The 26,793-nt window shown below is 50.5% G+C and overlaps 1 protein-coding gene across 9 annotated transcripts in view; it reads right to left on the reverse strand.

The window, feature by feature from the left end:
* NDRG4 (NDRG family member 4) overlaps window positions 1–24,260 on the reverse strand; it is a 50,885-nt gene extending 26,625 nt beyond the window's left edge. For 5 of the 9 annotated variants that reach the window (XM_009196558.2, XM_003916971.3, XM_009196556.2 and 2 more), the window contains exon 1: window positions 23,409–24,002. In XM_009196558.2, coding sequence (XP_009194822.1) covers window positions 23,409–23,445 — 37 coding nt within the window. In that variant the 5' untranslated portion in view covers window positions 23,446–24,002. Of the gene's footprint in view, window positions 1–22,652; window positions 22,896–23,408; window positions 24,003–24,076 lie in introns of those variants that run through there. The other 4 variants (XM_003916972.3, XM_009196562.2, XM_009196555.4 and 1 more) reach the window with 3 other exon arrangements.
* Window positions 24,261–26,793: the final 2,533 nt, after the last annotated feature.

Here is a 26,793-nt window from a genome sequence, read left to right on the forward strand (position 1 = left end):
CTACTCAGGAGGCTGAGGTGGGAGGATCACTTGAGACCAGGAGTTCAAGGTTACAGGGAGCTATGATTGCACCACTCCACTCCAGCCTGAGTGACAGAGCAAGACTCTGTCTCGAATGAATGAATGGATAGCTCTTTCTTTTTTTGCCAATGGCATTGGCAAAGTTTACATGGCTAGCAAAGGTGTACTGAAACAAGCACTTCTTATATAGCTTGTAAGTATATAAATGGACATATATTTTTGGAGGGCAGTTTTGCAAATGAATTAAAATCATTTAAAAGGTTCATACTCTCAGACTCAGCAATCCTCTCCCGTGAAGAAATCGCCTAAAGAAACCAGAGATGGCAACAAATCATTTATCTATAAGAATTCTCAGCACAGTGCCATTTACAATAGAGAAAAAAATTGAAAAAAAAAAGTCTATCAATAGGGTACAAGATAAACTGTGTGTCAATAATAAAAGATGATTTAATATAATAAGAAAATTCCTGTTACAATAAATAGAAAAGCAGGCCTGGGTCCCTGCGCACGTGCCATGCCGGAGTCCCGGCTCCCAGTGGTTTCCGAGGAAACCAGCTAACACAATGCAGATGGGCTGTATTTTTAGAAAGGCATCCTTGAGGCTCTCCCGCTCCCATTTCCATCCTTTCTGATGTGTGCACGCTCACCCATCCATCCAGGGCATGGGGGCTGGGAGAGCTGAAAGAAGGGTCGCCTCCTTGGAAAACTCTTCTGCATCAGGACATCTTAGCCACCTGCTTTCCTGAACACCCATCTCAATTAAAGTCCTTGGTAGCCCTGGGGTATCCCTGTGGCCCCCCACCCCCAGCCTGTTATGAAACCACCCTGGACACCATCCTCCCCAAGGACCATGCTATTAAAAGGGCTGAGAGTGGGCAGTGCAGGGACAGATGGCCTGTGACGGAGGTGGTGGCGGGGAAGGGGGCAGAGAGAGACCTCATCATCCAGAGAACTGGGAATGGCTCAGCCCATGAAAAAACAGACAGTCCAGGGCTTGGCTGGAGTTGCGGGGCTCCAGGACAAAGAGGCCAGAGCAGACATTTCCACAGCAGGCTGGCAGAGAAGTTTCTTCTAAAGAAAGTTGCGGTTTTTTTTTTTTTTTTTTTTTAAGAAGCTATGTGATAAGTTATAAGAAAATGAGAGTCCTACTCATGAAGCCTGGCTAAGGTCCCCAAGGAGTTAAGTAGCACAGAAGTGGGAAGACGCCAGGGTGTATGAAGCGGCCAACAATGGCTCTTTCCACTCTGCCATGCTTTCCCCCTTCTTGATCTCTTATTCCCTAAAGGGACAGGAGCCGCCCTGTCCAGCCCCCAGTGCAAAGACAAGAGCTCTCCCAGGAGACGCGTGTGCAGGGACCTGCTGGGCAGGCAGAAGCTGTAAACACCGAATGGGCCTGGGGTAAGTCCCAACGCTTCTACTTCTCAGGGGTAAGATCTGGAGCCACTGAACCCAGGCCATCATTTCTACCCTGTCATTCAATGGCTAGCTTTATTTTGGGCAAATCACTCAAAGCCTCACTTATTTGCAATATGAGATCATGTTGCCCACCTCAGAAAAGTCTGAGGTGCAACAGAAACAATAAATATATAAATAACTTTTTTTTTTTTTAGACGGATTCTTACTCTGTCGCCCAGGCTGGCGTGCAGTGGCATGATCTCGGCTCACTGCAGCCTCTGCCTCCTGGGTTCAAGTGATTCTCCTGCTCCATCCTCCCAAGTAGTTGGGATTACAGGCACCTGCCACCACGCCCAGCTATTTTTTTTTTTGTATTTTTAGTAGAAATGAGTTTTTGCCATGTTGGCCAGGTTGGTCTTGAACTCTTGACCTCAGGTGATCCATCTGCCTCAGCCTCCTAAAGTGTAAAAATGACCTTTTTTTGTTTGCTCAGAGGGTCTTGGTCAAAACAAACCCTGGTTCTGCTGTTAGCAAACTCCAGGCTGGAGTGCAGTGGTACAATCATCGCTCACGGCAGCCTCAAACTCCTGGGCTTAAGTGATCCTCCCACCTCAGCCTCCCAAGTAGCTGGGACCACAGGTGTGTGCCACCAGAGCCCCACTATTTTTTTTTCTTTCATTTTTTGTAGAGATGGGGTCTCACTATGTTGGCCAGGCTGGTCTCAAACTCCTGGGCTCAAGCAATCCTCCTACCTCAGCCTCCCAAAGCACTGGGATTACTGGTGTGAGCCACCATGCCCAGCCTAAAATGCCTTTTAAATGAAAGATTTTTGTACATATTTGAATGGAACAAAAATCACATAGATGATCAGGGTGTTCCTTGCCTTTCCCTGCCGATTTAAGATAACTTTGGAGTTTTGTTTTTTGTTTTTTTTCTCGTTTCTGTTAGATTCATAGCTGCACGCAGAGGGACGAAGCTGATATACATAGGGGAGGGATGGTACAAGGGATGAGGGAGAGGAAACAGCCCCTTTGGCTGGGGGACAGTGACATGTGAGAGGCCCCTGAAGGGCAAAGGAGCACCGGGGACTGTGGAAATGGGCTCCTGTGCTGTGTTAGTGTGGGTGGATTCCTTAAGAGGAATTGCATTTCAGTTTAATCACTTCTGGTTGCTGATTTGTGTTTTTTCTCCTTTCCTTCTTCTTTTTTCAAGGCAAACAGGAGCACTCGGCTCCCACAATGCAGCCAGCAGGCCCCTCCCGCTATGCTTCTGTAACTGTGATTCCATGCTGAGACCCCAGCCAGGTGAATCCTCTGATTTATTAGGGTTAAAAATAGAAGCAATGACTGTGGTCATTCCTGGAACTATCCCATAAATGCTTAAATTGATCAGCAGTAGTTACACATCCTACAGAAAAAAGCAATTGCTGAATTGGGAGAACAAGTGCAGTAGTCCTAGGAGATGGTGGGGGTGTTTGAAAATACACTGGGGGGCCGGGTGCGGTGGCTCACACCTGTAATCCTGGCACTTTGGGGGGCCAAGGCAGGCAGATCACTTGAAGCCAGGAGTTCGAGACCAGCCCGGCCAACATGGCAAAACCCTGTCTCTACTAAAAATTCAAAAATTAGCTGGGCGTGATGGTGGGTGCCTGTAATCCCAGCTACTTGGGAGGCTGAGACAGGAGAATTACTTAAGCCCAGGAGGTGGAGGTTGCAGTGAGCTGAGATTGCATCACTGCACTCCAGCCTGGGTGACAAAGCAAGACTCTGAGGAAGAAAGTAGGAAAGAAGGAAAGGAAGGAAAGAAGGAAGGAAGGGAGGGAGGGAGGGAGGGAAAAGAAAAGAAAGAAAAGAAAGAAAGGAAGGAAGGAAAGGAAGGAAGGAAAGAAAACAAAAAGAAGGAAAGAAAGATGAAGGAAGGAAGGAAGGAAAGAAGGGAGGGAGGGAGGGAGGGAGAAAGGAAAGAGAGAAGAGAAGAGAAAAAAATGAAAATACATTGAAGAATTTGGGTGGTCTCAGTGACCGAGGGTCCTACATTCAGTGCCCAGGGACCACGGGTGAGAAGGGTCATGCAATGTGGGGACAGTGCTACACATGAAGGATCACTCCCCACCCCAGCCCCCATAGCTGCACAGTGAGAAACGCTAGAACTGAAAGAGAAGACAGTAGGACATAAATGGAGTGAAGTTAGAGGATACAGGAGAAGCCAGACAGAGGAACCAGGCCTGTGGGACAGGAAGAGACCAAATAAGAAGAGGTAGAACTGTGGAATGGCTGGTGTTCTTTCAACCACAGGGGTGAAGGGGACCCACAGGTCAGGGGCAAGGTCCGGTCCATGCTGCCTTGAGTATGCCACACTCCTGAGTTAAAAGGTCCCATTATTATGAGAAATGCCACAGGCAAATGAAATGAGCCACACCCAGGTCTGGCCAGCTCCACCCTGGGGGAGGGGTCCGTACCTCCCCCGGATGTGGCCGAGTGGGAGCGTGTGACTCATGTCCAGGCCTGTGCACCCAGGCACCGCAGACCTGGTGTATCTCTACTGCTTGGATCAGAGTTGGTGCTCAGTGATACACGGGCCACCATCCCTACCCGACGCTATACCAGTGCCTGGTTGGAAAAGAAGCCCCAGAAATCTGGGACCCCGGAAATTGGGGAATCACCTTCCAACTGCACTATATAGGGGGGCTGGAACTGTCCAGGAGCTGGACTCTCTTATTACTCTCCCTGTCCTTATCCTGATCTCCTAGGCCTGGGACAGCACTGAGGGTGGGACAGGGATGGGGACTCCATCTTCTCTCGGGATTCCCAGTTCACAGATGAGAAATAAGAGGCACAGGAAGGAGCGACTGACCGATGCAAGTTCTCCCGTGGCCAACCCAGGCTGGGGATCCAGAGTGCATGCTCCCACCCGCCTACGTGCATTCTGCCTCCCTGGCTGGGTGGCAGGATGGGAGGATGCGGGCGACATGACTTTCTCTAGCCCAGGCTCCATTTCCCTCTCTAGGTACGGCTCCTTGATTTACGCCAAACTTGAACTTGGCCAGTTCTGCTTTTTCCTTGGGTTGAGCCTATGAATCCCTATGCCCCCACCAACCACACCACCACCCTGCATACACGCGCGTGTGCACACACACACCCCCCCCAGCACATTCCACCGTCTTAGGCAGCCGTATTTGGATTCTGGCACTCCTGGCTAAAGACCCGGGCTGACTCAGTAGGCGCATCCTCCCCACGGGAAGCACATGCCTTTGTTCATGCTGTTCCCTCTGCCTGGAATGCCTTTCCCCACCACATCCCTACAAGGGGAGCAATATGGAAAACAGTCCTTCATATTACTGAACGCCGTGTTCCAGGCATTTTACATGTATAAGCTCGTTTACTCCTCCTGACTCCTCATAGAGGTAGGTACTACTACTGTCCTCATTTTGTAGCTGAGGAAGTGAGGCATACAGAGGTGACATCACCAGCCCAAGGTATTACGACTGGTAAGTGACGGAACCTGGATTTGAACCCATGATGTCTGGGTCTGGAGCTCATATACTCATGTGTGGACTCTATCATCTTTCTTTCTTCTTCTTCTTTTTTAAGACAGAGTCTCACTCTGTTGCCCAGGATGGAGTGCAGTGGTGCGATCTCAGCTCATTGCAACCTCCGCCTTCTGAGTTCAAGTTAATTCTCGTCCCTCAGCCTCCCAACATAGCTGGGATTACAGAATTCTGCCACCAGGTCCAGCTAATTTTTGTACTTTTAGTAGTGATGGGGTTTCGCCATGTTGGCCAGGCTGGGACTCTGTCGTCTTGCTAACCCACTGATGCATGGATGAGTGGTTTAATCTCCCTACTGTCACCTCCCAGAGGACAGCGACCTGATCTTGTTCATCTGTCCAACCCCATCAGAGTCCAAACACACACAGGCTTAATGACTGGGAAATTAGATGTAGGACAGGCTGGAAATCTCCATGGCTGACCCGCCCACAGAAGCTATAGGAAAGCACAGGATAAACATTTTTGTTGCTCAAATGTCACTGTTCCAATGCCAGTTATAGGCATAAAACAGTATTCAAATGCACACCACCAAGGTGGTGAGGCCACTCTGATACGAGGCTGTTTGATGGGGCTGGCTGTCAAGAGGCCTCCAGGGCAGTAAGTTTGGCCACAAAACTTGGAGGGAGCAGGGCTGGGCGCGGTAGCTCATGCCTGTAATCCCAGCACTTTGGGAGACAAAGGCAGGCAGATCACTTGAGGTCAGGAGTTCGAGACCAGCCTGGCCAACACAGTGAAACCCTGTTTCTACTAAAAATTCAAGAATTAGCTGGGTGTGGTGGCAGGCACCTGTAATCCCAGCTACTCAGGAGGCTGAAGCAGGAGAATCACTTGAACCTGGGAGGCGGAGGTTGCAGTGAGCCGAGATCCTGCCACTGTACTCCAGCCTGGGTGATAGAGCAAGACTCCATCTCAAAAACAAACAAACAAACAAACAAAAGAAAACTTGGAGGGGCAGATGCAGCCTCAGCACATTCCCCACCTCCTGCAGGTTGGTCTGGGCTCTCTCCTTCCTCTCAAATCCTGTGTTTCCAGTCTCCCCACGGCATTTGCCAAAATCCCTTAAAGGGGACAGACTTAGTAGCACTCCCATTCTAGGGCTCAATAAGGAGAAAGAAAATACTATACACTCAATGGAAAAGTGGGCAAAGGTCTGGGATGGGAATTCAGAGAAGAAACAAGGGCAAAGTATCTGCCCTGCCTCACTGGCCGTCAGAGAAATGCATGTGAAACAATGAGCAATATGACCTGCTCAGACCGCAGCTTCTCAGACACTCCTAGAGGACAAGCACCACATCTGTTTTGTTCACTGGGATGTCCCCTGTGTCTATGACAGTGCTGGGCACAGGGCAGACACTCAACATTTCTGTTCAATGAAATAAGTAAATGAACGAATGAACCATTCTTCATACAGACCACAAATTACTAAAAGATGGATAATATGCAAGGTTGGTGAGGTTCTGGGAAAATGGGCGCACCCTCATGCTGCTGGCTGGATGGCAGTGGGTTCAGCTTTATTTGGAGAACAACTTGGTAGTCTGTTAAATGCAAATATCTGTCAATTCTGCAATTCTGTGTCTAGGTATTTATCCTAAAGAAAAACACCCACGTGTACACTAAGAGGCAGCACACAAGGGTGCTCACTGCACAGCTGAGTGGAGCAGTGCCATCTGGAAACCACCTCAGTGAGCACCAGGAAGATGGTGAAATAAATTATGGAACATCTACGCGCTGGAGGACCATGCAGCCATTAAATAAACAAGGCAGCTCCACTCAAACAGAGCGGGAAAGCATTCTAAAATATGCAATTAAGAAAAAAAGGCATGTCACCAAATAATGTGTAAAACTAATCCCATTTATGGCTGGGTGCAGGCTCACACCTGTAATCCCAGCACTTTGGGAGGCCAAGGCAGGAGAGTTGCTTGAACCTGGGAGGCGAAGGTTGCAGTGAGCCGAGATCGCACCATTGTACTCCAGCCTGGGCAACAGAGTGAGATTCTGTCTCAAAATAATCTCATTTATATAAAAATTATATGCATTGAACAAGTATATATATTGGCAACTTCCAAAAAAAAATTCTCAAAAGACTCAGGGTAAACTGTAACAATGCTTATCTCTGGGGAAGGATATGGGGAAGGGTATAAAAGGGAGATTCTTTTTTTAATCCGGTGCACCAGATTTTATCAAATCTAAGATATCACTGATTACAAGTGACACTAATTTTTATGAATCAATAAGAAAAAAAAAACCCACCGCCAGTTAAATTAAGACATAATACTTTTCCCCCTTTTAAGTTATTTTGAAAAACATTAGGCTTGCAAAAAAATTACAACAAAACAAAAAACAAAACCAAAAAAGCACAGAAACGCAGAAATTTCCCACATACCCTTCACTCAGCTTCCCCCAATGTTATCATGATACAGAACCACAATACAATTGAGAAACCAGGAAATTAAACACTGATACATACTGTTAGGTAATATACAGAACTTACATATATTTTACCAGTTTTCCCAATAATGCCTTTTTTGGGTCTAGGACCCAACCCAGGATGCCACATCATATTTAGTTGGTATGTCTCCCTGGATAGTTTATCAGTCCATCTTTTATAACCTTAACACTTATTATTATTATTATTTTTTGAGATGGAGTCTTGTACTGGAGTGCAATGGTGTGATCTCGGCTCAATGCAACCTCTCCCTCCTGCATTCAAGTGATTCTCCTGCCTCAATCTCCTGAGTAGCTGGGATTACAGGTGCCCACCACCACGCCCAGCTAATTTGTGAATTTTTAGTAGAAACAGGGTTTCACCATATTGGCCAGGCTGGTCTCAAACTCCTGACCTCGTGATCCAGCCACCTTGGCCTCCCAAAGTGCTGGGATTACAGGCGTGAGCCACCAGCCCGGCCGACCTTGACACTTTTGAAAAGTACTGGCCAGTTAATCAGTAGAATGTCCTCGCTTTGGGTTTGTTTGTTGTTTTCTCATGATTAGACTGAGGTTATAAATTTTTGGCAAGAATACGACAGAATGAGGTGCCCTTCTCGGTTTGTATCAGCAGGTACATTATGTCAATCCTTCTTGTTACAGGGGATGTTAACCTTGATCCCTTGATAAGGAGCTCTCTGCCAGGTTTCTCCACTGAAATGTTACTATTTTTCCCTTTGTAAGCAGTGTGGGAAGATACTTTGACACTATGTAAACATCCTATGTCTCATCATACTTCCTCACCCCCTCCACCCCCTTACCCCTGCTAATTTTAACAACTATTGATTCTTGCCTACAGCAATTATTACTTTGATGGTTGCCTAATGATAATTTTCTTTTTTTTCCTGCTGAGGAAAAGGAAAAAGATAATTTTCTATTTCCATAATCTCTTCTATGCTTATTAGAATTATCCTGTAAGAAAGAGTCATCCTGACCAGGCGCGGTGGCTCATGCCTGTAATCCCAGCACTTTGGGAGGCCAAGGCGGGTGGATCACTGTTGCAGGAAGTCAGGGACCCCGAACGGAGGGACCAGCTGAAGCCGCGGCAGAAGAACATAAATTGTGAAGATTTCATGGACATTTAGTTCCCCAAATTAATACTTTTATAATTTCTTACGCCTGTCTTTACTGCAATCCCTGAACATAAATTGTGAAGATTTCATGGACACTTATCACTTCCCCAATCAATACCCTTGTGATTTCCTATGCCTGTCTGTACTTTAATCTCTTAATCCTGTCATCTTCGTAAGATGAGGAGGATGTATGTCGCCTAAGGACCCTGTGATGACTGTGTTAACTGCACAAATTGTTTGTAGAGCATGTGTGCTTGAACAATATGAAATGTGGGTGCCTTGAAAAAAGGAACAGGATTAACAGCAGTGTTCAGGGAACAAGGGAGATGGCCTTGGACTCTGACTGCTGGTGAGCCAGGTGGAACAGAGCCATATTCCTCTTCTTTCAAAAGCAAATAGGAGAAATATCGCTGAATTCTTTTTCTCAGCAAGGAACATCCTGAGAAAGAGAATGCGCACTGAAGGTAGGTCTATAGACGGCCCCCTTGAGGCAGCTGCCTTTTACGGTCGAAGCCAAAGGGATGAAATAAGCCCCGGTCTCCTGTAGCGCTCCCAGGCTTATTAGGACGAGGAAATTCCCGCCTAATAAATTTTGGTCAGACAGGTTGTCTGCTCTCAAACCCTGTCTCCTGATAAGATGTTATCGTTATCAATGACAATATGTGCCCGAAACTTCATTAGCAATTTTAATTTTGCCCCATTCTGTGGTCCTGTGATCTCGCCCTGCCTCCATTTGCTTTCTGATATTTTATTACCTTGTGAAGTATGTGATCTCTGTGACCCATACCCTATTCGTGCACTCCCTCCCCTTTTGAAAATCGCTAATAAAAACTTGCTGGTTGGCCAGGTGCGGTGGCTCATGCCTGTAATCCCAGCACTTTGGGAGGCCGAGGCGGGTGGATCACGAGGTCGGGAGTTCGAGACCATCCTGGCTAGCATGGTGAAACCCCATCTGTACTAAAAATACAAAAAATTAGCCAGGCGTGGTGGCAGACACCTGTGGTCCCAGGTGCGTAGGAGGCTGAGGCAGGAGAATGGTGTGAACCCGGGAGGCGGAGCTTGCAGTGAGCTAAGATCGCGCCACTGCACTCCAGCCTGGGTGACAGAGCAAGACTCCGTCTCAAAAAAAACAAAAAAAAAAAAACCAAAAAAAAAACTTGCTGGTTTTACAGCTCAGGGAGCATCACAGAACCTGCTGACGTGTGATGTCTCCCCCGGACACCCAGCTTTAAATTTCTCTCTCTTGTGCTCTTTCCCTTTATTTCTCAAACCAGCCGAGACACCTAGGAAATAGAAAAGAACCCACGATAAATATCGGGGGTGGGGTTTCCCCCGACAGATCACGAGGTCAAGAGATCGAGACCATCCTGGCTAACACAGTGAAACCCTGTCTCTACTAAAAAATACAAAAAATTAGCCAGGCATTGTGGCGGGTGCCTGTAGTCCCAGCTACTCGGGAGGCTGAGGCAGGAGAATAGCCTGAACCCAGGAGGTGGAGCTTGCAGTGAGTCAAGATAGTGCCAGTGCATTCCAGCCTGGGTGACAGAGCGAGACTCTGTCTCAAAAGGAAAAAAAAAAAAAGAGTTGTCCTTTCTCCTCCTTTATTCAATTACTTATTTACATCAATATGGATTCATGGATATTTATTTTACCCTGTGGGTTAAAAGCCATTGCTATCATTATTTCATTGTTCAAACTGGGCCAGGTTTGGCCACTGGGAGTTCCCTCAAGGTGGCTCTTGAATGCTTTCAACATGTACCCATTATTTTTTGAGTTTCAAATATTCTAGCCTCATTACATGTTCTAAACTCATCTTGCACTTTCTCTGCCTCAACCGTGAAATCAACCATTTCTCCAAGGAGCCCTAGTTCCCTTTATTGGAGAATGATGTTTAGAAACCAAGATCTGGACACCAGGTGTGCTCACTGCTACTGCGGTGTCATTGGTCTAGGCCCTCTCAGCAGGCAGAGCTATGAAACGTATGCAAGATACTAACACACACAATTTACTTCTAAATATATATATATCTCTCTCCATATATATCAGATATATATACATCTGCAATCTGGAATTTATACTGATACCTTTAACTCTACTTCAACACCACAGAGTGCATTCTAACTTCCCCACTTTGATTGCAATTTTTTTTTCTCCAGTGGTGAGAAACCTGGCTCTCACCCATAATATTTCTGCTTATTTGTTCATTCCTGGGATACATTCAAAATAGTGTCAGAACTGCTCCTTCTATGATGAGTTCCCTGTCATTCAGGGTTTTTTTTGTACTTACTAAAAGAACTCTTTTAGAATATATTAGATCCAGATTTTAAAAAGGCATCTATCGCTCTTGTAAATTTTTAAAAAGGCAAATATAACTGAAATAAATTGTTTAAGGGATTCCTTTTCACATTTCGAGTCCAATGTCTCTTAATCTCTCTATCTTGGAGTTTTTAATGCTGTGCTATTCCACACAGCCTGGGCTTCTCCAGCATCAAGAATGCTCTACTACTATCTCTGGGATTTCCTTCTGAGCTGCCGACATCCACTCACAAATTCTGATGTTCGTGTGATGACAGTAACAGCATGATGCCCCCCTTGCCAACAGAGACTGTATGATGCATCCCAATCTTAGAGATGTTAAAGTACGTAAAAAAAAGGTGCATCTTAGAAAGGACATAACATAGCTCTTTCATAAAGTAAGAAGGTGATATATAGCACCAACGTGTAAACTGTTTCTCTACACAACACGACTCCAGGTGTTACGCACAGACATTACAGTAGACACAATAGGCCTCTAATTCTAAGACCAAGGGCAAGGGAGATGGAACTAGAATTCCAGTAACACATTCCATCTGGGCAGCTTCTATAAGGAACTAGTGAAAGATTCCTCCTGCAGCAGAGACTGCTAATTGTCCCCCCATATCTGTTCTCCCCTTCTTCCTGAATAACAATCCCCATATTTTAGATGAGTAGGTGGACGATGGGAATAAAGTTTGTTTATGATGTCGCGATGTTCTGCCAGTGAGAGGTAAATGGAAGCACGGGACTTTTAGGCAGTGTTCTTAAAAGGGCGTGGTGGCTTATGCTTATAATCCCAGCACTTTGGGAGGCTGAGGGGGGCGGATCACCTGAGGTCAGGAGTTTGAGACCAGCCTGGGCAACATGGCGAAACCCCATCTCTACTGAAAATACAAAAAGTAGCCAAGCATGGTGGCACATGCCTGTAATCCCAGCTACTCGGGAAGCTGAGGCAGGAGAATTGCTTGAACCCGGGGGATGGAGGTGCAGTGAACTGAGATCATGCCACTGCACTCCAGCCTGGGTAGCAGAAGACTCTGTCTCAAAAAAAAAAAAAGTGGGGGAGACACGGCCAGGCGCACTGGCTCATGCCTGTAATCCCAGCACTTTGGGAGGCCAAGGCAGGTGGATCACGTGAGGTCAGGAGTTCAAGACGACCAGCCTGGCCAACATGGCGAAACCCCATCTCTGTTAAAAATACAAAAATGAGCCGGGTATGGTGGCCGGCACCTGTAATCCCAGCTATACGGGAGGGTGAGGCAGGAGAATCACTTGAACCTGGGAGGCAGAAGTTGCACTGTGCCAAGATCATGCCACTGCACTCCAGCCTAGGCAACAGAGTGAGACTATATCTTAAAAAAAGGGGGGGGGGCAGACACGCCATTCTTTGACTCCTCTTCCCGCCTCCTGGCTGGAATACAGATGTGATGGCAGGAGCTTGAACTGCCATTTTAGGCTCAAAGGCAGGATTCTAAAGGTGGCAAAGTAGCGATATAGAATAAAGAGTCAAGGTACCTGAGAATCATGAAGCCATGATTTGGGAATCCTCTATTTTGAGATCCTGGTTATGAAAGAGAAAAATATACTTTTATCTTGCTTATTATTATCATGGGTTTTCTGTTACACACAGTTGACGCTAATCTGAACTTGGGATATTTTTCTTGGAGACCCACCCTATCGTCCTAAAGGAAGTCAAGGAAAAAGGAAAGGGTGGGGCTTTCCCAAAGAAAAACAGGGAAATGCTAGAGCGAACCTGCAACTTCCTCTCTCCGGCAGGCAGCATAATCCATGATGCCATTCTCTTCCGGCAGTTTAAACCGGCGAGCAGCCCCTTGTAACCCACACCTCACAAGCTCACAATAATTGTACTGACATGGGTAACCATGACCTACATTAAAAGGTTAAAAGCAATTGGCACTTTTTGTCACAAATTCTCACATTTCTTTTACACGGGTGCCTCACGCAATTCAGCTGTGTATCTTCGCCTAATCTGGCAAATTTCCCAGATACACGTATCCTGGATCTTTGGGCAAGATTCAAACACGTAAACTGAGGCAATGAATCTTCTTTGGCACAGGAGTCTGCAATACAGTCTCCAGTAAACAGAGAGCCTGAGGGGCATCTTTCTTACTGGGCATTTTTGTCACGGAAAGCCCCATACTTCTCTGAAATGCCTAATTTATTAGCATTTGAGGAATGACATTCATCTGGCAGAGAGGGACTCTGTTCCAAGCAACTCCCAGAGCTTTCCTGCCTCAAATGCAATGTCTGCAGAGGGGGCTACCTGCATTGGTCCCCACCTGACACCGAGGTCCTTTCTTCTAACAGCACCTGGGTTTCCTTTTGGGAAACCTCCCTTCCCCATGCTCAGTACATGTGTTTCGGGCCTGAATGACCATACCCCAGGAGTGGCCCAGGCCTAAGGCATTCATTCATTCACCAGATACTGATTTGGCACCTACTGCATTCTAGGACTGGAGATAAAATACTGACCATTATAGACAAACATATCTACCTTCGGGAGCTTTCTGGGTGCTGGAGGGGAGGCAAACAATCAACAAACCTAGGTAAATTCAAGGCATGTCAGACGACCTAAGAGCAAAGCAGGAAGCAGCTTCACAGGAGGGGAGAGGGAGGGATGTAGAACAGGGTGGTAAGAGTGAGAAGCCACCTGCTGAGAAGGGGATGCGAGCAAGACTTGAAGAAGATCCAGGAGTGAGCCTTGGGATGTCGGGAAGGGCACTCAGGGCAGGGGGAACAGCAAGTGCAAATGCCAGGAGGCAGGCGCCTGCAGGTTTGAGCAAATGAAAGGAAGCCAGCCAGGCGCAGTGGCTCACGCCTGTAATCCCAGCACTTTGGGAGGCTGAGGCAGGCAGATGGCTTGAGGCCAGGAGTTCGAGACCAGCCTGGCCAACATGGTGAAACCCCGTGTCTACTAAAAATTGTTACAAAAGTTAGCTGGGCGTGTGGTGTGTGGTGCACACCTGTAATCCCAGCTACTTGGGAGGCTGAGGCAGGAGAATCACTTGAACCTGGGAGGCAGAGGTTGCAGTGAGCCGAGATTGCACCATTGGACTCCTGCCTGGGTAACAGAGACTCTCTCTCTCTCTCAAAAAATAAAAAGAAAAGAAAAGTAACAAAGCCAGGGTGGCTGGAGCAGACCGAGCCAGGAGGCGAGGAGATGAGGACAGGGGTGGTAAGGGTTGGGGTGCTCGTCCCGTTCAGCCCTGAAGGTTGTTAGGGAGACTTTGGCTTTTACTCGGAGTATAAACATGCACTGGAGGGTTTTGAGCAGACGGGTGATGTGATACAATTTTCATCATGCAGGACTCCCCCTCCTGCAATGTGCAGAATAGACCTGGGGGGTTAGGGCGGAAATGGGGAGACCAGTTATTGAGGCGCTGCTGGCTTGCCACACAGCGGTAGTGCAGGAGGTGGCCGAAGTCCTCAGCTTCTGGTATGTTCTGAAGGTAAAGCTAGAGGGACTCATGGATCCATCGGACATGGGCGGGAGAGGAAGAGGAGTTAGGGTGACTTGGTGGAGCCACGGAGAGGTAGAGCTACCGTTTATGATTTAGGGAAGAACTTGTGAAGAAGAGGTTTGGGGGAAAGATGAGCGGTGTGGTTTTAGACCTGAGCCAGGTGGAGCTGCCCATGGGCAGGTGGATGTAAGAGTTTGTGCTTCAGGTTGGCACGGTGGCTCAGGCCTGTAATCCCAGCACTTTGGGAGGCCAAAGTGGGAGGATTACTTGAGCCCAGGAGTTCAAGACCAGCCTGGGCAACATAGTGGGACCCTGTCTCTACAAAAATTTAAAAATTAGCTGGGCGTGGTGATGCATGCCTGTGGTCTCAGCTACTTGGGGGTGGGGGCTGAAGTGTGAGGATCACTTGAGCCCAGGAGATCGAGGCTGCAGTGAGCTGTGATCATGCCACTGCACGCCAGCCTGGGCAACAAAGACCCTGTCTTCCTAAAGAAAGAAATGAAGGGAAGAGAAAGGGAGCAAGGAGGAGGAGGAATGGAGGGGAGAGGAGGGAAGGAGAATATATAATGCAGTTTAAAAAAACAATTTGTACTTCAGAACCTTGGGAGGAACCACTTCAAAGATACCATAGAGAGAATAGATGAGGTCATCTAGGGAGTGAACGAGGACAGGGAAGAAGGTGTCCCAGCAGTGAGCCCCAGAAGGCAATGAGGAGAAAGCAGCAAAGCCAGTGAGAAGCCACTGAGGCAGCAGACACCACCGAGGGGTGGAGTGGCCTGGAAACCAAGTGGACCGAGCCCTGGGCCCCATCCCAAAGGCCTTTGCTGGAATCCTTGGAGAGGGGAAGCTCTTCCCCAGCAATGGGGTTTTCAGGAGGATAGTCTGTGAGCCAGCAACCACACTGCCCTTGCGAGGAAGGGCCTGACTTAGAGCTCAACAAATCCAGAGAACCAAACTAATAGGAATAAGGGAGAGAGAGACAGAGCCCAATGGCCCTGTGTCCACTGTGCTGGCCGGGGACAGCCCATGTTCCTCTCTTTGTATCACTCTAAGTTCGGTTTCTGTCACTTGCGCCCAAGACACCTCACGTACCTTCTAAGTTATTTTCTCCTGCGTGGTCCTGGGGGGCCGGGTGAAGCCAGCATCCCGCCTCTCCCTTTGGCAATCACACACAGGCAGCCGGGCCCCAGTGCAGGGTCAGAGGACCCTACGTGCTTGATGGCAGGCCTTTCCCACCACGCTCGAATGGCAACACCATGCTCCACTCCAGGGTAGTTCAGGCCTTTCCCAACCCAGGCACTTTCACTAAGCTGTGATGGGGAAAAGCACCCCCAGGCCATCCTGGTCATCCTCCTGGGTGCTCACCTTGGGTTGTGGGTTGCAGGGGACCTCTGGGTCATCCCTGATAACGGCTCCTCTGCTCTGTCCGCATGGGCCAAGCACAGTGTGAATACTCTGCAGCTGGTAAGGACTTTGGGCGCGGTGGGCTGAGTGCACTTCCTTTATGCGAGAAGCAAAGGCTGGTGCGAGAGCTCTTCCAAAAACCTGAAGGGGAGCCTGCTGGCTTCCCTCTCCCTACCCCAGAGCCCAGGCCCCAACAGCACATTTATCCTCCAGAACACCAAGTGGCCAACATTGTCAAAAGTCACTTCTGGCATCCCTAGAGCTGTCAGGAAACAATTTGGGGTGCACAGACTATTATCCTAGGGATTGCAAACACTGGACTTGATTATGGGACTCTTCCACTCCCTCCTCTCTCTCACACACTCTCACACACACACACACACACACACACTCTCTCTCTCTCTCTCTGGGGAGAAGACACCCCAGAAGTATTCCCTCTGTCCCCTCCAAAGAGGCTGGGTCCCCACCTTCCCCATCTCACTACCTAGGATGGGTCCTATCAGCAGACACACAGCACCTGCCCTGCCACCGCTGCCAACAGGTGAACTGAAGCAGCATCTAGGGCCCCAGGGGTATTTGTTATGGGGATTAAGACACCCAATCACGCTGGCTGGCAGATACATTCCACCTGTGGTTTGGAATCGAAAGCACTGAGGATTAAGAGGCGGGGAGGGGGTGGTGTATGATGAGAGCTTTCCTGGCTCTGTGAGGAGACCAGGTTTATGCTAGGCTGGGTGGAAGTGCTCATCCCACTTAGGTTTGTGTGATGCTCTTCAGTTTACATAACAGTGTCATGGTGCTCTCCCAGCTGATCCCTTGACTACCCTGGGGGCAAAGCCAGGCTCAAGTCAAGGTAACACAGTCAGAGAGATCAGAATGAGGCTTGCAGACTCCAACCCACGGTGCTGCCCTCAGTGCAGGCCAAGGCATGAGTCTGATCTGCACACACCCCTGCTGCTTTCCTGTGGCTGCTATAATAAATCACCACAAAATTGGTGGCTTAAAGCAGCACACATTCAAGCTGAGATCGTGCCACACTGCCCTCCAGCCTGGGCAACAGAGTAAGACCCTGTCTCCAAAGGAAAAAAAAAAACAAAAGCAACACACGTTCATTCTCTTATAGTTCTGGAGGTCAGAAGTCCAAAATCAATTTCTCTGGGTTGAAATTAACATGTTGGCAAGCTGTCTCCCTCCAGAGGTTCTGGGGAGAATCTGTTCCCCTGCCTTTTCCAGCTTCCAGAGCTGCATTCCTTGGCTGGCAGCCCCTTCCTTCACCTTCAAGTCCAACAGCAGAGCTTCTTGCTGAAGCAATCATATCTCCTCTTTTTCTGTTTTTGAATATCCCTTGCTTCCGTCTTTTTTTTTTTTTTTTTTTGAGATGGAGTCTTGCTCTGTTGCCCAGGCTGGAGTGCAGTGGCACGATCTTGGCTCACTGCAACCTCTGCCTCCCAGGTTCAAGTGATCCTCCTGCCTCAGCCCCCTTAATAGCTGGGATTACAGGCACGTGCCACCATGCCTGGCTAATTTTTGTATTTTTAGCAGAGATAGGGTTTTGCCATGATTGGCCAGGCCAATCTTGAACTCCTGACCTCAGGTGATCCACCCACCTCGGCCTCCCAAAGTGCTAGGATTACAGGTGTTAGCCACCGCACCTGGCCCTGCTTCTCTCTTATAAAGACACATGTGGTTTCACTTAGAGCCCGCCTGAATAATTCTGCAAAACAGCTCCAACTCAAGATCCTCAATCATGCCTGCAAAGCCTCTTTTGCCACATCAGGTAACATTTACAAGTTCTAGCGATTAGGATATCTTTGGGGGCTATTATTCAGCCCAGCACACCCTCCCTCCAAAGTTCCCATGGCTCCACCTTTGCCTCTGTTTTTCACTTTGCTGGTTCCTCCTCCTTAGACTTTAAGGAAAGCCAACTTCGCATCCACCTTGAACCATTCCCCCTCCTGTCCTTTTCCTCTCTGTCCACTGGACTCCAGCTCATCTTCAGAATTCCCACGGGATTGGTTCTTATCAGCATCTAGTGCTTTGCATTAATTTTTAGTTTTTTTTAATATTAGCCTCCAGATGAGAATTTTTTCGTTTTTAAAAACAGAATTTGAGTTTCTTGTAACACACATTCACTGAGAAAAATGAGAAAAACAGAAGACCAAAAACAAGAAAGTAAAAACCGCATGCAATCCTGTTAATAGAAGCAGCCGCTATTAATGTGTCTCTAATACAAACCAACAGAAAATATGTTTCGAAACATCTGTTGGACTCTGGAGTCAAGATATTCTGGTTCAAATTCCAGCCAGCCACTCACCATCTGTGTGCTCTTTGGCAAGTTACTTAACCCCTCTGTGCCTCACTTTACCTATCTGTAAAAAAGAAGAAATGATAGCACATACCTCCTAGGGTTGTTATGATGATGAGTTAACATACAGCATGTGGTTAAGACTGTGCCTGGCACACAGCAAATGCCATATACGTGTGAGCTGTCATCACCATTAGTATTACACTATTTAAGGGGACATCTGTTCAGATGGATAAATAACCTTTGGCAGTATAATTCGTAGCTACCTGGGGTTCTCTGGTATGAATGCACTGCTGCTCTACTGTTAGGCATTTAGGTTGTTTCCAGTTTTTTTCTTTTTTGCTTCTATAAACAATGAAGGGATAACCATCCTTGAACAAACACCTTTGCACACATCTTTATTTGTTCCTAAAAACTCAACTGCTGAGTCAGAGATCACACATATTTTTAAGCTATTGATACATCATTGCCAACCTGACCTTTATAATTCTCTACCCAGTGGAACAGCATGCCCCCCTCCCCACACCCACCCTCCCTGGGCACACCCAATGACCCTCATGTCTCCCCTCTCCTCCAAGGGACCACATTTCCTTACTCAACCATATATGTGCCCCCACATCAACATCACAGCACCCCAGTGAAGCAGAGAAGCAGACGAACTGGAAATGAGGATTCAGGGTCCTGCTTTCAGCCTCCTAGGGCAAACCCATGCCTCAGTTTCCACATATGTAAAATGTGGGTCAACACATCTGCCAACAAACACTAAAATCGTCTATAAAATTGACTGGGGCTAGATATTCCATGGATTCAAATGAAGCCAAAATTCTAAACAACAGGTAAAACTTTTGTTTCTTAATCACACATCAAGTATATTTTTTAAAATTTCCAAGATCCACTACTGAGGCTCCCCAGGGACCATTTCAGAGCCCAGATCTGCCATTTTAGAGCTCTGACTCTGAACCATTTTGGAAACATACTGCTCGAGTGCCGACGTGCAGAAACAATTGCCTTCCTACTTGCGAAAAGACCAGTGTCCCACTTTCACATATCACACTAAAAAACAAAAAAATCACCCAGCTACCAAAGGCACCAGGAATCTGCCCTCTGAGAATTGTAATGAGCTCGTGTGAGGTGTGACCGTGTCCTGGGCTCCCTCACAAGTATCATCTTGGCTCCCCACAATATATATATTTTTGAGACTCACTCTGTTGCCCAGGCTGGAGGGCAGTGATGCCATCTCAGCTCACTGCAACCTCTACCTCTCAGGTTCAAGCAATTCTCCTGCCTCAGCCTCCCCAGTAGCTGGGACTACAGGCACACACGACCAAGCCTGGTTCATTTTTGTATTTTTGGTAGAGAAAGGGTTTTGCCATGTTGACCAGGCTGGTCTAGAACTCCTGACCTCAGGTGATCCACCCATCTGGGCCTCCCAAAGTGCTGGGATTACAGGCATGAGCCAACTGCTTTGGCCTCACACTGTTAATGAGGGCTATTATTCCCATTTTACTGATAAGACTGAGGCTGAAAGAAGGTAAGAATTGCCCGGGAGCTGAGAAGCAGAGAGGAGACCCTGAAATTCACATCCTCCAATTCCAAAACCCCTGCCTTCCTTGTCCTTGTTGCAGCAAGACCCCCCGAGGGGCCTGGAAATGGCCTCGATAAGCATTCGTGATTTATGAAGCCTCCAGATGGACCCCAACAGCCTCCTCTTCTCGCCAGAACAAAGAGACATGCTGGGTCTGGGCACGACAACCCACGGGTCTCCTTCTAGTCCCATATGTGAGGGGGTACCTGGCCTTCCCCACGATGTCAGAGCTGTAGGTGTCTGGCTGGAAGGGCCCCAACCTGAGGCCATGCCACTCTCACAGGAACCTGACACCTAAGTAGGGTCCCCCAGAGACACATCTCAGAGAGGCCTGGACTGTTGGGAGAACCCAATGAAGGAACTGGAACACCCTGGGGGGAGGGAATCTGGAAACTGGAGCACAGCGGGAGGAGAAGGGGCCCCCAGCACCATGATGGAGTGCACTGGGGAGGCAGCCTGAGGACGCCAGCTCCGCGACTCTCATCTACTGTCCGCCTGCCAGAAGCTGCACTTGGCATCTTGCACACACTCACACCTAATCTCCAAAGGCCCCAGCCAGCTGGGCACCACGACGATCCCATTTTACAGATGAGGAAAGTGAAGTGTGGAACAGCTATTAGACTGTCCTAAAGCCAGGCAGTTAGAATGCCATGGGACAACTCCCGGCTCAGGGCTTGGTTCTGAATCCAGCGCTGCCTCTTCTGAGAAATAGGAACGTGAGGAAGTCACTGACTTACTGGCAAGACAGGCAAGATAATAAAATAGGAGAATGTGAAAAGTACACAGAACTAAATCGGTATGAGTTTTTTTTTTTTTTTTTTTTTTTTTTTGAGACAGAGTCTTGCTCTGTTGTCCAGGCTGGAGTGCAGTGGTGCAATCTCGGCTCACTGCAACCTCCCTCTCCTGGGTTCAAGTGATTCTCCTGCCTCAGCCTCCCAAGTAGCTGGGACTATAGGCATGCGCCACCACGCCCAGCTGATTTTGTATTTTTAGTAGAGATGGGGTTTCATCATGTTGGCCAGGCTGGTCTTAGAATTCCTGACCTCAGGTGATCTGCCCGCCTCGGCCTCCCAAAGTGCTGGGATTACAGGTATGAGCCACTGCGCCCAGCCTTCAATATGAGTTTTTAAAATTCAGTAAAACAATTTCTGAAGGCTGATGTTGGGGCAGGGAGTTAGAAGCCTCTAAAGAATTATCCTAGAGACATAGACGCTGAGCGGGCTGTGTGAGCCTAGCCTCAGTCAGCAGCCCTTGAGCATTTGCTGTGTGCCACCACAATAAAGTGGCCACCTCCCAGACTGTGACCTGCTTGTCATCCAGTGGGGGTGATGGGTCAAATTTCATAGACGCAGGAGAGCAGGGATAAAGGAGGGTGGGGACAGATCCAAATGCTCTAGGGGCCAACCAGCCAGAACAGGTGGGGCCCAAGAGGTGCCCACCAGGGTCTAGGTCCCAACCACGTGTGTTGCCTACACTATCTGAGCAAGCCTCACACCATCTCTTAGAGACAGGGGCCAACAGTTCCATCTTTAAGATGAGAGGGCTGAAGTCAGAGAGGTTAAGGAAAATGTCTGAAATCACACAGCTGGCTACTGATGGGGTTGGATTTAGAATCCAGATCTGTGAGAAAAGGAAGAGGACAGAGAGGAAAGGCTGTGAAGACCACAAAATAGCAACAGAGAGGATGGGCTGTCTCCCAGGGCCGGGTTGCAGGTGCAGTGGGAGCCTGTGACTGAGGACAGTGACTGAGAGGGGCCTCATCCACCCTGGCCAGGGACTTAGAAAGTCCACCAGAATCTGGTGAGCCCATCTGGTGAGGGAAGAGGGGTCCTGACTCCTCTACCCAGGAGATGAGGGAACAGTGCATGGGGTCTCCAAAGTCTAGACCCCTCCTTGAGCCCCCTACACGTCTCCTGTGAGCATTTCTCATCCAGGCCCTTTGGGGGCAGGAAGAGGGGGAGGAGAGAGGAACCAGGAGATCTGTTCACCATGCAGGGCTCTAAAAACCCATGTTGGGGGCCAGGTGCGGTGGCTCACGCCTGTAATCCCAGCACTTTGGGAGCAGGAATCACATGAGATCAGAAGTTTGAGACCAGCCTGGCCAACACGGTGAAACTCATCTCTACCAAGAACACAAAAATTAGCCATGCACGGTGGCGCGTGTCTGTAATCCCAGCTACTCGGGAAGCTGAGGCAGGAGAATCCCTTGATCCTGGGAGACGGAGGTTGCAGGGAGCCGAGACTGTGCCACTGCACTCCAGCCTGGGCGACAGAGTGGGACGCCATCTCAAAACAAAACAAACAAACAAACAACCCATGGAACTGTAAGCCTTCCCAGGGGGTTAACAAGTTCAGTGGCCTGTGCTGTTCCCTTCCAAGTTGGGTGAGCTGGGCCTGCCTTAAGTGGGCTCCACAAAGAAAAAGTTGGCAAGGGATTGGAGGGGGTGCCAGCCCTGTGGCTAACTGGGCACAGCGCTGGCACTTCTGAGCACCCAGCCCGTTTCCAGTGTCCCAGGAACAGCCTGCACCTTCCCTTCTCTACAAGTCTGTCACGAGCTATTGCTGCTTTATTTATTTATTTTTTTGTAAAGATGGGGTCTCCCTATGTTACCCAGGCTGGTCTTGAACTCCTGGCCTTAAGCGATCCTCTGACCTCGGTCTCCCAAAGTGCTGGGATTACAGGCATGAGCCACTGCGCCTGGCCTGCTACTGCTGATTTAATAAAACCTCACCCCCACCCCCACCTTTTAGCCCCTCCCCCCCAACACACACGCACATTCCAGGCCATTCAGCCTCCATACCTCTCCCGGATCAAGCCTCTCTCACAGCCCAGAGCATGGGCCAGTCCCTTGATCCTGAACCCATAATGCCACCTCCGTCTTCATTAACAGAAATTGTTTTTCGAGATCTTCAAAAGCTGCCCCCGACTCAGATTCCACCCTGTTTCCTGAGTGCACCCACAGCCTTGTAACAGGGCTCCTGGGCTCTGCTCCCTCATCGGCCATTAAGGTCCTCGAAGGCAGTGATCAGCCCCCTCCCCCAAGTGTCGGAGGACACTTACTGGAATCTGTGCTCATCTGACATACATGGATGGAGCACCTACAAGTCCCAGGCCTGGAGGAAGCCGGGCTGCTTTCCTTTCCTCCTGTCTGGGTCTCTCCACACCGGGGAGAACACAGAAGTCACTCCTCGAATCCTCCCCTGTCCCTTTTCCACCTCCTTTTCCTGACCGTTCTCTCTTGCTCTCCAGCCACTGCCCCCTGGATGTGAGTTTCCAGCAGGGCAACTGAACACGTCTCCAGAGGGACTCCAAGGCTGAGGGTCCCCAGTTAGTAGGGTCCAATCTGGCTTCCCACTTCCCAGGCCACTTGGCCTCCGCTCCCAGCAAGAAACTTCTCCCCCCCAGAGAAAGACGGCCCAGATTGTCACAGGGGGCAGAAATAAGAGGTTCATGGCGCGGGTCCTGCCAGGAGCCCACGGGTCCTTTCTTAGAGGACAAGCGACACTGATTGGAGGGCAAGAGCCCTGAGCTAGCTTTCAGGGTCCTGACCCGAGCTCCGCTGGTCAGAGACCCCAAGGGGCCACCCCCTGACCGGTGCTCCTGCAGCCCGGACGCCGGCGCCAGGGACTCGCCACAGCCTCAAGTCCTCTCCTGGGGCCGGGCTCCGCACAGAAACAGGTAGCACAAAACTAGGAATTAGTGGGGATCCGCACCCCTTTCTGCTCGGACCCGAGCCGCCCCAGTCCCCGGCCGCCGCGCCCGGAGCCCGCTCCAACTCGGAAAGTGGCGGGCGGCTGCGGGGCAGGCGGGCGGTACCTGTGAGCAGCTCCAGCCGGTGTCCCAGCACCTTCATCTCGGCGCCTGGCGCGGCCCGGCTCTGGGTGGCGGCGTCGGGGCAGCACGCTCCGCCGAGCCGGGGAGTGGAGCGCGGGAGACCCGGAGCGGAGCGGCAGGAAAGCGCGGAGCAAAGCGGGAGGAGCAGCTCACAGCAAGGAGCGCTCTCCCGCCCCCAATGCCGCGCTCCCCCCTCCAAAACGGTTTAAAAAAATCCACCAATTGCATGGCCGCGCACCCCCAAAAGGCACCCGCCGCCACCTGGTCCGGGTGAACTCCAGGAGGCGGAGGGAGGGCGCGGGGTGGGTGCGGTGACACCGCGGGAGGGGTCCCCCGAGCCCGCCGCCCGAACAAAGAGACCCGCCGCCTCCGGGCGTCGCGGTTGGGGGCGCGCGGACGGCGGCTGGGTGTCCCCAGCGCAGCTGGGAAGGCGAAGAGGGAGAGCGGGGGCCGCGGGCAGGAGGGGGCGCCGTCCCTGCGGAGGCGAAATGTGGCGGGAGCCAGTGGGTGCGGGGCTCGCGGGGCTGGGGTTGTGCGCGGGGCTGGGGTCGTGCGCGGGACTGTGCTGGGTTGGGCGGGGACGCGCGCAGCAGCCGCGGTGGCTAGAGGAACGGGACCTGGGCGCAGGGGCTAGGGCGCCGCCGACTCACCGCGGAGATGCGGGCGAGACAGACGCGCAGGCGGGTAGCGGGGCCTCGGCGCCGCCGACGCGCGGGTGCAGGTGCGGGCAGCCGGGAGCCCCTCCGCGTGCCCGCGGCTGCCGGGGCGGAGGCCGGGCTGGGGGCGGTGCGCCGTGGGGGGCGTGCCCGCGTGGGTTTGGCGGGTGTGGGCGCTCGGCCAGCGGGGCGGCGCCCGACCTGGGGCTGGCCCCGGACGGACCACGGTACCTCGCGCGTGGTTTCCGCCTCCTGCGCGGCTGGTGCGCCCGGTGGGCCGGTGGGCCGGTGGGCCGGTGGGCGGGCGGGGACCGCGACGCGGAGCCTGGGGGCACACCCTGATCGATCCGCGCCCCTGCCCACTTCTCACCCGCTCCGCCGCGCGGACTGTGCTGGGTGCGCTGCGAGGCCCTGCCCGGCCCTCCAGGCCCCTTGTGGCCGCGCGGCGTCGAGTTCCCGGGGGAGGGGACGGCGCTGCCTTAGTCTTTGTTTAGACTCCCGAGGGGAACCTCAGCCCTGCAGAGACATCCCTACCCCACCGCCCCTGTGCCTGCTGCTCAGCGCCACCCGCCGTCGCCGCCTGGGAACCGAGGGAGAAAAGCCGTGGGGGTCGGGAAGAACAAGGGGCTCAGGGGCCCTTGGGGCGTCGTCCCCCTCCCCCCGTTTTCGGAGCCCGAGGGTGGCCTTGGGGAACTTGTGCAGGAGTGGGGAGGGACATCCCCTAGCAAAGGTGTCCTGGGCCCTCAGGGTCCCACCCTGAAGATGGGGAGGTCCCTGCTCCCCTCAATTCACATCCATTACCTGAGCGGGAAAGGGAACATGGGGACCCGTGTCTTCCTCAGGCTCATCCTGCTCGGGACCCCGGGGCACTCCTCCCTCCTGCCACACCCCTCACCACCCTGCCTTTGGTCCCAGATGAAGTCCCACTCTGGGGAGTATGGAAATCTGATGGCCTGAAAAATTTTATTTGGGCAAGACAGCTCAAGACAGGACTCCTGGAGACCCGGGTTCTGTTCAGGCTCGGCCTGTGACCTTGGGCGGGGCTCTGCTCCTCCCTGGGTTCCAGCCTTTTCCATGCAGGTCATCTTGGAGGTCCTGAATGGCGGTGGGGTTGAGGGTGCAGAGGGGCCTTCAGGCTTCCGGGCCCTTCCGCAGACCTCTCTCTGGGCTGGTTTGCGGAGAGGCCCTGGCTTTTCTTTCCTCCATCTCCAGGGGGCTGTGGCCGTGAATTAACCCATCCACCAGCTGAGAAAGCTGGTAAGATTTTGGTGGCCCCAGGTGGGGCACATGTTCCCGCTTGGGTTACAGCTTTGTCCTTGGGTTACCCCTACAGCTTGGGGTGCAGTGTATAAATCACAGGAGGCAGCAATTTGGGTTCCTTGCTTTGCGGAAATCCCTGCCTCTCAGTTTCCTCCTTTGCAAAGGGGTGGAGGGAGGTCGGTGATGACAGAAGTGAACCTCTATTTCTGACACCTCCACCAGGCTTAGTTCTATATATAGCAGCCAGGAGCCAGTCCTTAGGAGCACAGGCTGGTCCTATTGCTTCCTGGCTGTGGGATGTCTGGCAAGCTGCTTACCCTCTCTGAGACTTCATGTCATACTCTGTGAAATTGGGATGATGCTGACCTCAGGATTCCTGTAAAGATTAAATAACAGAATATAAAGAAAATGCTTAATATAGTGCCAGACACATAACTTAAGTTTAAGTGTTCAATAAATGGTCATTATTATTACTCGTGATGAAATTTTTATTATCGCATGAGAGATTCTTTCAGGCTTACCTAGGTCCTACCCTTTTCAGTCATTAAAGACTTTGTCATTGGACAAAATTGTTGATGTTTTAATGACATAATTCGCGGGGCCTAAGCTGTTCTGCAGGCTTCCTAACAGGAGCTTTGACACTATGACACACCTGTCTGTATGAGACACGGTGTCTGCAGTGACCTTGAACTCATGCAGACTATCCATGTAGCTCAGATAGTTCATGAACTCCTGTGAGCATTCCAGTGAGTCAGATTGTGGATTTGAACTCCTAAAAGTGGAGACAATAGGGCCAGGTGTGGTGGCTCATGCTGTAATCCCAGCACTTTGGGAGGCCAAGGCAGGTGGATCACCTGAGGTCAGGAGTTCAAGACCAGCCTGGCCAATATGGTGAAACCCCATCTCTACTAAAAATACAAAAATTAGCTGGGCGTGGTGGCACATACCTGTAATCCCAGCTGCTCGGGAGGCTGAGGCAGGAGAATCACTTGAACCCAGGAGGCGGAGGTTGCAGTGAGCCAGGATTGCGCCACTGCACTCCGGCCTGGGTGACAGAGTTAAAAAAAAAAAAAAAAGTGGAGACAATAGATGATGATGAAATGTAATTGTGAGGGTTCCCAGGGCTGTTGCATCAAGCGAAGGTGCTTAGGGAATAGGCAGGTGGAGGAGGCCCTGACCCTTCTGGAAACATCAGTCATGCCAGGCAGAGGAGTCACTGCCGAGTCAGCAGAAGGGCAAGCTCTGGGTCCCCTGTGCCGCTGGGCTCTCTTCATCTTCAGCACCCTGGGGAGGAGGCGTGATGTTTGGGAGCAGGTTGGATTAACAGTGGAAAGTAGAACAGTGCAGAAGGCCGAGCTGTTGCCTGGAACAGGAGGCCTCTAACAAAGTGTCCCCCCAGCCTTGCTCCTAATTACTTGAAACATGCTTCCTTTTACACTGCCTTGTAAAAT

The sequence above is a fragment of the Papio anubis genome, chromosome 18 (assembly GCF_008728515.1).
Source record: "Papio anubis isolate 15944 chromosome 18, Panubis1.0, whole genome shotgun sequence".
Taxonomy (NCBI): domain Eukaryota; kingdom Metazoa; phylum Chordata; class Mammalia; order Primates; family Cercopithecidae; genus Papio; species Papio anubis.